Here is an 11,710-nt window from a genome sequence, read left to right as displayed (position 1 = left end):
ATACATTCACGTTGAAGTTCGCGCAGCGCTCACAGTTGGACGAAGGACAAGGAAAGTACACGGGCCATGCGCTGACTATATCAACTGACTTTTGTTCGGAAACGCACGAAGAAAGAAAACTAACACTGTTTTTTGTCACGTGTTTTAACTATGCCCTGTTAATTTTCTTTCTTGTTGCGTGTCTGGATAAGAGTCAGTTGAGAGTCTGCATGTCTCGTGTACTTTCCTTGTCCTTCGTCCAACTGTGAGCGCTGCGCGAACTTGCACCATGAACGCCTGACAACTCGCTCGTTTTCCATCTTAATTCACGGTTTACAACACATTGCGACGACTAGACTGTCGTCCACTGTCCGTGCAGACTCTATACTGCAACACCGTGCTCACCACCAAACAGGAGAGCCGCGAAGCCGTGGACTATCGTGTCTCTTTCTTTATACGACTGGCTGGTGCGAGCGCATTTCACTGCGTGCGCGCCTGTCTGCGCGCGTTCACACCCACGGGGTCCTTCCTCTTGTCTTCCTATTCTCGTGCGCCCCTTCCGCAGTATGAGTTGGCCAAGCATGCGTACGCTTTTCTGGTTGACATCCCCCCATTCTCCGTTTCTATTTTCTCTCTGCCTGTCGTATTCATTTTGTTTGTTGCCGAATTTCCCCGATTAGTTCCCCGAAATGGCTAGGTTGGATCATTGGCCGAACACAATGTAATCTTCTTTTATCAATGAACTACATGTGCGCAAGCTGGGTGCAGATGTCGAAACTCACGACGTCGAGGTGAGATGGGAACTTCATGGTAGCGCCGTTGCTGCCCCTATAGCTGCCGTTTTTTTTCTCGCTCGATCGTCTTCAGATCTGCAATCAAGCTCAACTTTATGTTCCTTGCAAGTGTTAAGAGCTCTAAAATGCGATCTGCCAAGAAGCTCTGGTATTTACGGTGAATTCAGAACAACATCGAAAAAGTATACGAATGTAAGAGGACAGCTTCCGCCCTTAGCTGGCAGCCATTCTTCGTAGCAAGAAAGGAGCCTGCGTAACCAGAGCGCTAGCGACAGGCAGCGATGCAATGCGAGCCTCTGTGTGGGCATACATCTATCTGTACACGCCGTCGTGGCCCCGGGGCGTCGGCTGCAGAGTATCTGCGCACTCGCGTTGAGCAGCAGCCAGTTTGCTCGACGGATCCGCCAATCATCGCCGCTGAGCTCAGCGCGGACGATCTCGCCGCTGACACGGTGTGTGCGCCGGGCATGGCGCGGCTCCCGTGGCTTATCGTGGCCCTGTGCGCCGCCGTCTCGTGCCGGTGGCAGTCTTCGCGCAAGCACCAGACGGGAAGCGGCTGCGGGTTTCAGGTGATTCGGCGAACATCTTGATATTATAGCATAAGGGAGGGGGACGTGTAGAGCTGTGGTAGAGACGTCTTCTGACGTTTAGGTGAGCCACTGTCGTCCTAGAGAAATTGCTGGTTTGCCTCATAAGTTTGCTCGAAAATTTTCTAAACGAAACTCTGGCGCTGATGTCTACACGGGAGCTGCATGCATACAGCGGTTCATGCAACGACGTGTACGTAAGCTATAGAAAAGATTATCGAGCGCAATATGAAGACGAGGACGGGCTTAGGAACAAGTGGGCAAGATAAACGGTGGAATCATTAGAAACGTAGACAAGGCAAACAAACGACGGTTCTGCGTGTATCTAGCCTTGTAATATTTGTCTTCATTTCGCGCGCAGTAATCTTCTTTACGGATATGAAGCAACTACCCCAGCAACGAGCAATCTTAAGTTATAATCTTAAAAAGAGCATGAATTATAGGAGGCTCTCTCTATTTCTTTTTTATCATGACACGGCACTGAGTGCGTCAGTACTCCGTCGATATTCTTATATCAAAATGAATTTGATTTTCTGAAGTCATTCTGCTGTTACTGAAACCGCATTCTGTGTCCTAGCTGCCGCGGTGTGCGTGTATTTACCAGCTTGCGAAGCTTCAGCTGAGAGCGTAGCGTGCACCCTGCCCTTTCGCCCCCTTCATTTTCCCTCATTTTTTTTTTTTTGCTCTGCTTTGCCGCCTCCTTCACCATCACGCGTGCATAAGCAACCTGCTCCGCAGTTTGATTCTTCCGGGCTTTCTTTCTCCCCACCGGCCACCACAGACGGCCGGAGCTCGAGCGCGTTTTAGGCGAAGGAGCTCTGCGAACACACATCTGACGCTGCTGTCTATCGTCCCCTCAGAGCTGCCCCGAGATGTCCCGTGACTACCTGAACGTGCACATCATCTGCCACAGCCACTTGGACGCCGGCTGGTTGGATACCGTCGGCAATCTTTTCACATCTAGTAAGATACTCTCAACATCTTGCGTCGCATGTCTTGCGAAATAAATGCAGAAACGGTTTGCATACAGCCCATTTAATGTGCTGGTAGATGTACTGACTACAGTTGAAAACGTAATCACGTGTTTTAAGCTCGCCTTCTGAGAAAATTTGCGCGTGCAGAATATAATTTTCTTTCTCTGTTTTATTTATTTATTTATTTATTTATTTATCTATTTATTTATTTTGCTTGCACAATGTGTGACGGCATCATCGCTGTGCCACTATATCGGCGCTGCCGCTTTTTCATGATGTCCTGTCTTGGCTGTCCTTAGCTGAGACTGAAAAAGTTTTTGAGGAGGAACGATATTTTCGCGGGCTTCTTGGTCCATGTTCGAAAAACAGTGTGCACAGCGACGATATATAAACAGAAAAACAAACCCTTGAACATAAGAAGGGGCGCTGCAAGCAGCTGCACCGGTCGGACGCATGTTCATATCGCAGCCGAGATATCGTTCTTTTTTGCCCGGAATGTTTCGGGCTATACGCCCCCGAAAAGGGGAGCGACACCACGACTGTGCTCTTCGTCACTGACGGACAGTACATTCGACGCTTCTATACGTATGAAGCAGGTATCCAAAATCGCACACACCCGCCACTGATATCAGCATGGCACACGAGTCATTTCTTTGAAGACTGACTGGACAGCGTTACGTGCATGGACGAAATCCTTGAAGGAGTGGTGGATGAGTTCCTCAGCAAAGTCCCGCTGTCACGTCTTCCACTTGTGTGGCATCAGCAAGATGGGGCGCCCGCATACAGCAGCAGCCCAGCACGAAACTGGCTGGATGCGACTTTTCATGCGCAATTGATTGGAAGGGATGTGCCTGTAAATTGGCCGGATAGGTCGCCTGACCTCTCTCCATTCGATTTCTCCATTAGCTCAAGGCAAGGACGACGGATGCCTGCCGTAGAATTCCAGCTTCAGTCATCAAGAAACCAGTAAAGATGTGATAAAGCGGACTCAGTATACTGCATCAGAAGGAGCAGTATGCGAACACGTCCTCTAGGCAGCAGCTGGTGTTCAACGGAGCTTATGAATTCATAGATAATAGGGGCACACTGAAATCTCATAGTTTCTTTTTGTATTTGTTTGCGCAGGCATCCCGATTGCCAATTCGGCTCATTTAGAAATGGCATATTTTCTTGAATGAATCGGCTTTGCCTTTTCACTACACGTAGGTCGTTTCTCGGCCTGTTTGTATCGCTTTTTTGCCACGAGCCTGTTTTTCCAGCACGCATACACTTTCATAAAAAATAAAAACGTGACTTTAATTTGACTTTGGTCCCAAACAAGTTTCTGGCGCGAAATATAGCACAATTACTTTGCTTAGCGCAAAACAACGAACACAAGAAAGACGACAGCACAAGGCGCTTGTCTGCGTATATATATATATATATATATATATATATGGGGTTCTGAAAGCTGGACGGACTTACAACGCGTATATGCTGACCGACAAATCAGTGTCTGAACAGCTCTGTATTTTGCAATAAATAATTCAAGAATAAATCCATCTCTCCGTGAATGTCGACCATAATGCGATTAGCATTGGAGCAATGTAGCGATACACCGTACTGCCACCAACGAAGCGCGTCATGCGCGAGGCGTGTACTGCAGCCAGGTTCCTCTTTCGCGCTTCCCACTGCGCCATCTAGCGGCGCCATCGCGAGATCCACGCGTGGCCTCTGCGTGAGTGTATATCCAGAAAGATTGTCTTAATACATATGTGTCGCGGATTCGATTCCGCCTAGCGCAGGAGAAACTTTATAAAAATTTTTTTTTCTCATTGAAAAGCGGGACACGAGGGAAATGAAGCGGCACACACCGCGGCCCGCGCAAGCGTCAAGCGGGCCTCCCCGCGCGAGCTCCTCGACACGTCCCACCCACCCACATCAGCGGAGGAAACAGAAACCATACAATTACTTACCAAGCACTACTGCCGTACGATCGGCTTGGACGCAGGGTATACCCACCCCCACGTCCAAAACTAACAATAGACAAAGGCACCGACTGCAGGCGACTCCACCTTCACACACAGCATATTGCATCATATCGAACCGACGCCATACAGCTACACCTGTCCACATCGCAGCGTGCCAGACACCCTGGAACACCTTCTACTGCAACGCATGCAAACCCGAGCAAGCGTCTTAGCGCCACAGCCACCACCAGCAGCAGCAGCAGACGCAGACATTCTCGCTGAAACGTGGGAGGCTGTGATCTACAAGCCGGTTCTGGTTCGACCAGCGCCGGCTTGTCGCCCGGACCCGGTCTAGGCCAGAGGATTCCTGGAGTAAGGGACCCTCCCACCTCGAGTGACAAGTCACTGTTTCAATAAAGGTTTATTAATCCATTGAAAAGCGGCACATGATATATTAATTGACCAGAGTTGGTCAGGCGATTGGTTCCGCACCCTGTTCCCTCAGCATATATAAGCCCGATGCTGAACCCATCAGGCCATGGAATACAGAGTAGCCCAAGTTGCTGGAAAAACGGTTACAAACCCAGGCAGACTGACAGGCTGAAAATAGTCCCTTGAAATGTGCAACATTCTGTACTACATTTTAGTACATTTTAGTACACTTTTGCACTACAGTTTGTACTACATTTACTTTGCATAATCTTCCACTTAGTGACTACTACATTGCTGTTTTATGCTGCATATTTGCGCAAATGTATGCAGGAGGTCCCCTTTCAGCCACATGCTCTGGGATCTCCTTCTGTATACTTATGTAAGCATGTATCAACTTATGAAAGAAATAAACTAAAACTGAAACTTCCTAAAGAATGTCAATAGCATTGACATAAGTTTCTAGATAAAACCTGAACCTATAATGTCAGCTCATATTGTTACGGAGACACCGCACGGAATCCCCCCCCCCCCCCCCCACCTCAACCTCGTCTTCCTCTACTTTCTGCGCGAACCTGTTTCATAGCATTTTCCCGTTCAGGCCATACAATATGCATCTCAAAGCACACAGATCTTGTCATGGAATAGAACGTTTATTCAACGCATTCTTTGATCTACATGATGTTCTTTGACATATCTATTCGGGTATGTTCCACTGTGTGTGTACCCGTCCTTGTCCAGTCTTCCAGAATGGGTACGTGCCACTCGTCACGTAAGAGGTACGGAATCCTTAAATGCAGCCAGCTATGTGTCGTACCACTCTGCATGTGTGCCGTTGCCATTCTTCCATAGGCAGGCATCGTTCATCACCTTCGTTTTCGTGACATCGCTGTGTAGGCGTCTGCCCGATTTGGTGTTTGTATTTCGGCATAGCTTATGAGAGGTGTAGAGCCTAAATATTTCATTATGTTATAGTTATGTCCTCTGTGGTGGATAAAGAGTTTCATGAGGTTGCACGCTGCATTGGTTGAAAGCAAACATAATCGTACGCATCGCCGTTAGTTGTGCAAGAATTATTACACGACACTGAAGCTGAAAGATAAAGACAGTTGAAGACAGTCTAAGACAAAGGTTATTCTGACCCCGCCGGGCACCATCGCGTATACCCCCGAATATCGCTCTGCCGACCGAACTGACCGGGAGGCGAGTGAACTTCCCGGCGCCGAGTTAATGGACCACTCCAAGCGCGGAAGGTTGATTGTAAGAACACAATACATTGCGTTGCAACCGCGAGGTGTAGGTGGTACCGCTATAAACGCAAAGTTGTTCATTCGCGCTGCCCCTTTTCTGCGACGAATATTGCAAGGACCCCGGTTTGAATACGAAACACCGGCACACCGATATACAGAAATGTGAGTGCGCGTTTGCGTGCGCGAGAGCTCAAATTCAGTCAAAATTGATCTGGAGCGCACTCGCACGCATTCACGCGCGTATGTATCTGTAATTGGTGAGGACGCTTCAAGATTAGTTTGGACCGCCTTGAGATCGTTACCGTGCATTTGTGATGACGCTGATATGAGCATCGCAGTGAAAATGCCACGCGCCACCAAGCTCGTTTTGTAAACGTCCAAGCGCGTGCAAGTCTATGCTCTCATTATCCACTGTGGAAAGTCCGCTTCGTCGCCTATTATCCCTTCCTTTCTGCCACCAATCTTTGCGCTGTCATCTTTTTAGAAGTCTGCACAGACCCCAGTTTCAGCCCCCAGGTCAAATCTACTGCTTCACGTTTGGATCCAGCCATAAGGTTAATCTTATCAAAGCGGATAAGTGCATGACTTGTTCTTCCTTTCCTCGACCCCTTCCTATTTTTTTCTTTGCTGCCCGGTTTCCTCTCCCCTAGTGCAGGGTAACAAACCAGGTACAGCACGATTGACTTGCCTGCCCCCTACCTCTCTATCTCGCGCTCTGTACATGTATCGCTGGATAAATACTCCGAGATCCTATTTGAATATGCTAAATCGTTTCTGCGCCATTTTCACACACTTTCACAGATTTAGCTCCACCCAGTTTGGTTTCGCACACTTTGTTTCGAGATATCCAGGTGAATTGTACTCCCCCATCTCTGTTTGTTAACGTAAAGCTTTAACGATGACGTCAAATTTTCGTCAGGCTGTTGTGTGTCCCGTGTTTCTCTTCACCCAAAACCTGATGTCGTCCCGCGTGCCGTCTACCGCAGGTGTGCAGCACATCTACACGTCCGTGCGGGACAGCCTGATGAAGTACCCGCAGCGCAGGTTCGTCAGCGCCGAGAACGTCTTCTTCAGCCGGTGGATGGCGCTGCAGAAGGCGCACCAGGCCAAGGAGTCCGTGCACGAGCTCGTTCGGGCAGGTATATACGCGCGCGCCCCGCGGCCGTCCACTTTGTGTGCACCCGGCGCCGTCCGTCGCTTCGGTCAGCTGCGAAAACAATGCCCTTCGTGCGACGGCGAGCGCAGCGGGATTCTCAAAAAAGGAAAGAAGTTGGCCCGAGAACGATGAGAATTAACGGCTCATTTGGATAGGTATTTTGAAGTATTCCTTCATTCCTTATTAATATATACTCTCAAAATTCCGTTTCCTATAACCCTAACCTGCCTATTATAAACTAGTGAAGAACTTCTTTTACATTTTTTATATACTAAATTACTATTTTGAGCTACCCAATTCTTGGCTAATCCCCTAAGGATGAGCCATTGGAACATAACGCTCTACTATGCTAGCCACCATACCTATACATCTACATCGTTGGAGGGCAAAGTTATGCCGAAGGGTGTGATTTGAAGTAATTCTCACCCGATTGCATTGCCGAGTTCCGTCACTAAATGCTTGCGCGCATAGATTTCTGGTCTGGTATCTTTTGCAGTGAACACGAATACTTGGACCATTTTGTACTCTCATGTCATCGCTACCCATCTTAATGAGAGAGAAAAATGACAGAGAAAAATGTAAAGCATATAAGCAATGCTGGCTGAACGAGTACAGCTTGCGATCCAAACGAACTGCAGAATCGACAGGCGCTTGCGACGCTCGGCTGCTCGCTCTCCTGTCTTCGCGAGAGAACGCAAGCGGCGTGCCACGCGTGCTCGTCGCGAAACGTGCAGCCGCGGGCCACTTCTGCGTGATGTGCGAAAACCGCAGAGTGTCTCGTGTCATCTCGCGAGGCATTTTATGCAAGTCGTTAGGAGCTGGTTTGATCTGCAATATTGTATTCTTTCTGGCCGCATCCCGACATTTGGCGTTAAATCTGGAAACATTCTGGAAATCTGCATGACAATGGCTCGGACGAAAGCACCCGTTTTCGAGTCCGAGTCATCGTCTCGAATTGTGCATCGCGGCCTCGAGTTCTCGGCGTCCTTGCGAAGCCGGTGGCTGTGCTGCCGTGCCGTCTTCGCAAGAGCAAATCGTAGTGGCGTTCATGCAACTGGGTAAACGCCTGACCAAAGCGCCGGTACTCGTTTATAATGGCGTCAACTTTTGAGTAATTCATACACAGCGAGCGGTTGTAGGCGTCGTGGGCGATCCCTCTAAGGGTATGCCCAACCGCCGGCATCTCGACACCGGAGGTAACCACAGCGCTAGCACGTCAACTACGACCCGCGAGATTCCGTAGACGTCTGCGCAAGCGACGCGAGCATCTTCCAACCAACGAGCTTCCCAAACAAGTCTCGGAGTTAGAGGACCACTGTGCGTTGATCACAGCGCGCGCCGCCTCCTCGCAGGCAGGCTTCAGTTCGTGGGCGGCGGTTGGACGCAAAACGACGAAGCGGTCACCCACTACACGGCCATCGTGGACCAGATGACGATGGGACTGCGCTACCTGAACGACACGTTCGGCGAGTGCGGGGGCGTCAAGGTGGGCTGGCAGATCGACCCCTTCGGTCACTCCAAGGGATTCGCCACGCTGCTCGCCGAGGTGAGTCCGCTTCGCTCGCTTGACGCCGACCATTGCTCTACGCATTAGGTGACTTTGTAGTCTCACGACCATAGAACACCGGCCCGCCCAGATCTATCTACACATGTTTCCGCCTTCGAACGTCTCAGCCCGGTCCTCGTCTTTTTGCCGAGTTTTGCATCGCCCTGCAGTGTGAAATCCTTGACAAGTTTTCTCTTACGCGCCTTCGCAGATGGGCTACGACTGTCTGGTGGTGAGCAGGATACACCATGCGCTGTTAAAACATTGGCGGGACACCAAGAGGCTCGAGTTTGTCTGGAAGCCCCAGGCAGAGCTCGGTACGTGACGCAGCAGTGGACGACGCCATGTCTCGCGAGCTTACTTAAGGTCGCGTAGTGCGTGTGGATCGCGCGCATCAAGTGTTGATTGCAAGAAGAGAGCTAAGCCCTATTTAGTCTCCACCATACATGCGGCATATCAAGCTAGTGTAGATCAGGCGGCCGTCGTTCTTTTGCTTGGTTTGGTTTGGTTTGGTGCCTGTAGTTATAGCACAACCCACTACGGGGGATTGGCCATGAATCGGGAGGCAGTGGGTTGAAAAAGAATAAATACCTAAATAGGATTTTTTTTTACTGAAAATGAGATATTAAATGAATTCTAATCGTTAATAATAATTTTCATGCAATAGTTTCTTAAAATAAGAAGTTAATATTTGTGGCTTCTTGTTGTGGAAAATAAAACAGTAAAATTAGCATGGAAGTCCACTTGTTTCCATTAGAAAATTATATATGGTATCACATACGTTCCTATTACAGTGTCCTAGTGCCGACGCCGCCAGGGACAGAATGATAGGTAGCGTAATGGCTAATCCAAGTTGGCGGAAGGGACCTTCTAGAAGTCGTTTTCTATGCACGTTGAACCTACGACACTCTATAAAGAAATGATCCATAGTTTCGGGTTCATTGCAGTAAAAACATTTAGGAGAAGGTGCCAAACCAGACCTATGGGAATAGAAATTAAGCCGTGGTATTCGGCAACGCATACGCGTAAATGAAACTTCAAATTTTCTTGTTGCACACCATCCGCTGTGCGAAGGAAATCTGAAGTGCTGAAAATCGGCGTTACCTAATACATATGATTTCGCATGTTCTTCTTGAATGGAAAATTTTTTAAATCTTGCAGAAGTGACGTATGCCGAAGGTTTTAGGATCCTCAGTACCGGGCCTTTAAGAGATGCCGCTGCTAGTGCGTCTGCTGACTCGTTTAAAGTGAGCCCCACGTGCCCTGGCACCCATACCAGTTGGATGAAGCGTAAATATTGGGGAACCAATGAATGAAATTCTCAGAGAATGATACTTGAATTGGGCACAGATAAAACGGAGCAAACAGACAAGGAGTCGGTTAAGATTACGTCTAAAGAAATAGATGTGGGTAGTTTCCGTAGAGCTAGGATGATCACCAATAACAGTGCTTGAAATATTGGCGTAAAGTCGGGTAGTCGAACAGAGAAATACCAATTTAATGATGTCCAAAAAATGCCCACTCCGGCCTTCTCCTCACTGACAGAAGCATCTGTGGCTATTACTGCATTTATTTGGAGGTTTTCAAGGCGGTCATCTAATAAACCTTTTAGGTATCGAATAGGTAGGAGCTTAGCGTTATTGGGAAATATATCGCCAAATTCAACACTTACTGTCGAAGTAGGTAAATTTTAAAAAGCCACTTCACGGATTGATACTTTTAATGACTCTAATAGCTTCGTTTTTTTCTACTTTTTCCTCGATGCTCATCACCCACTATATATGTTCGATTAACAAAAGAAGAAGCAGTCGTAGTATGTACGGCGAGAAACGATATACGGAATTTTTTTTCACGTTCGTTATAAATGAAGTTAGGAGAATGGGGAACTTATTTATGGGCTGAAAACAAGACACTAGCGTTGCACATGATACGAGTGCAGATATACGAATGTGCATTTATTATTCGTAGCTGTAAACAACAATGCCAGCGCAGTAATTTCTCGCAAAGGCTGCTCTAAGGTATCGATCGAGGACGTTCAATTCGCCACGTGGAAATGCCGAAACGCTCGCCCGCAGACTCGAAGGCCTCCGCGAGTGCGGTCCCGCGAACCGAGCGCGGGCGCCCGGACGGCGATCGCCCCGCGCGGCGTGCTCGTCCGGGACGGGCAGGCGCCCACGGGACGATCCCGCCGACGTCCCGAAGAGGGAGGGGGAAGCGGCGTGCCCGGCTGGCTCGCGTGGGCGGTGCGGACGAGCTTCCGCGACGTCGGACGGCGTGTCAGCTTGGCCTCGACAAGTCAGCCGTCGCTCGTTTGTTACGCAAGAAAGGGCGAACGTCAGAAGGCGTGGGAGTGGTGTGCAGAAAAAGAACAGGCGAACGTAAGGGGGCGCTTTAAAGGCGAGGGCCACAGAAACCGGCCACGAGTAACTAATTAAGAGGGAAAAAACGAGATCATGAAACAAACAATTTATGATAACTCAAAGGGAATTAGCTCATTACTTTTCGAAGCGAGATCGGGATGCCTTAGAACACGCAGCTATAAAGCGACATATAAGGAGGAAGAGGACGCATGTGCTTGGGCTGCGGTAAAGCGAGGGAAACGATGGAGCATGTTTTATTAGAATGTGAAGATATATGCCAAGCGGTTGATTTAGGCATCACTGGCCTCCTTGAAGCCCTTGGGTTCAGCGAGAGCAGGGGAAAGTAAACGTGCCCGCAGTAGAGATTAGTAAGAGGCGACTGGAGGATTGGTGGAAGAAAAGTAGGGAAACGACGGAGGCGTGCAAGAACAAAGTTCACAATAGAGGTTCAGAAAGTTTGGCTATGGAAATTCATCTTGTTTCTTTATTAATTTCTCTTTCTTCCTTTTTTTTTCTTTTTACTTCGTTAGCATAGGTAGGACATTAGGCACTGTAATAACAACAGCTTGGTGGTGCAACCCACTACCCCGTTCCAAAGAGAACGCTCACAGCATCCATCCATCACAAGAAAGTGGCGCAAAAAAGATTGCACCGGTGGTTGTAATAGGTCCTATATAACCACCGCG

The 11,710-nt window shown here is 48.7% G+C and overlaps 1 protein-coding gene across 1 annotated transcript in view; it reads left to right on the top strand.

The window, feature by feature from the left end:
• The first annotated feature begins 1,119 nt into the window (after nt 1-1,119).
• LOC135896425 (lysosomal alpha-mannosidase-like) overlaps nt 1,120-11,710 on the top strand; it is a 36,308-nt gene continuing 25,717 nt past the window's right edge. The window contains exons 1-5 of the mRNA XM_065424799.2: nt 1,120-1,342; nt 2,221-2,323; nt 6,949-7,101; nt 8,471-8,664; nt 8,876-8,981. Coding sequence (XP_065280871.1) covers nt 1,241-1,342; nt 2,221-2,323; nt 6,949-7,101; nt 8,471-8,664; nt 8,876-8,981 — 658 coding nt within the window. The 5' untranslated portion in view covers nt 1,120-1,240. The remainder of the gene's footprint in view (nt 1,343-2,220; nt 2,324-6,948; nt 7,102-8,470; nt 8,665-8,875; nt 8,982-11,710) is intronic.

This window comes from Dermacentor albipictus, chromosome 6 (genome assembly GCF_038994185.2).
Source record: "Dermacentor albipictus isolate Rhodes 1998 colony chromosome 6, USDA_Dalb.pri_finalv2, whole genome shotgun sequence".
Lineage (NCBI taxonomy): Eukaryota > Metazoa > Arthropoda > Arachnida > Ixodida > Ixodidae > Dermacentor > Dermacentor albipictus.
The sequence above is the reverse complement of the archived record's forward strand: the minus strand, read 5'-3'. Positions and strand labels throughout refer to the sequence as shown.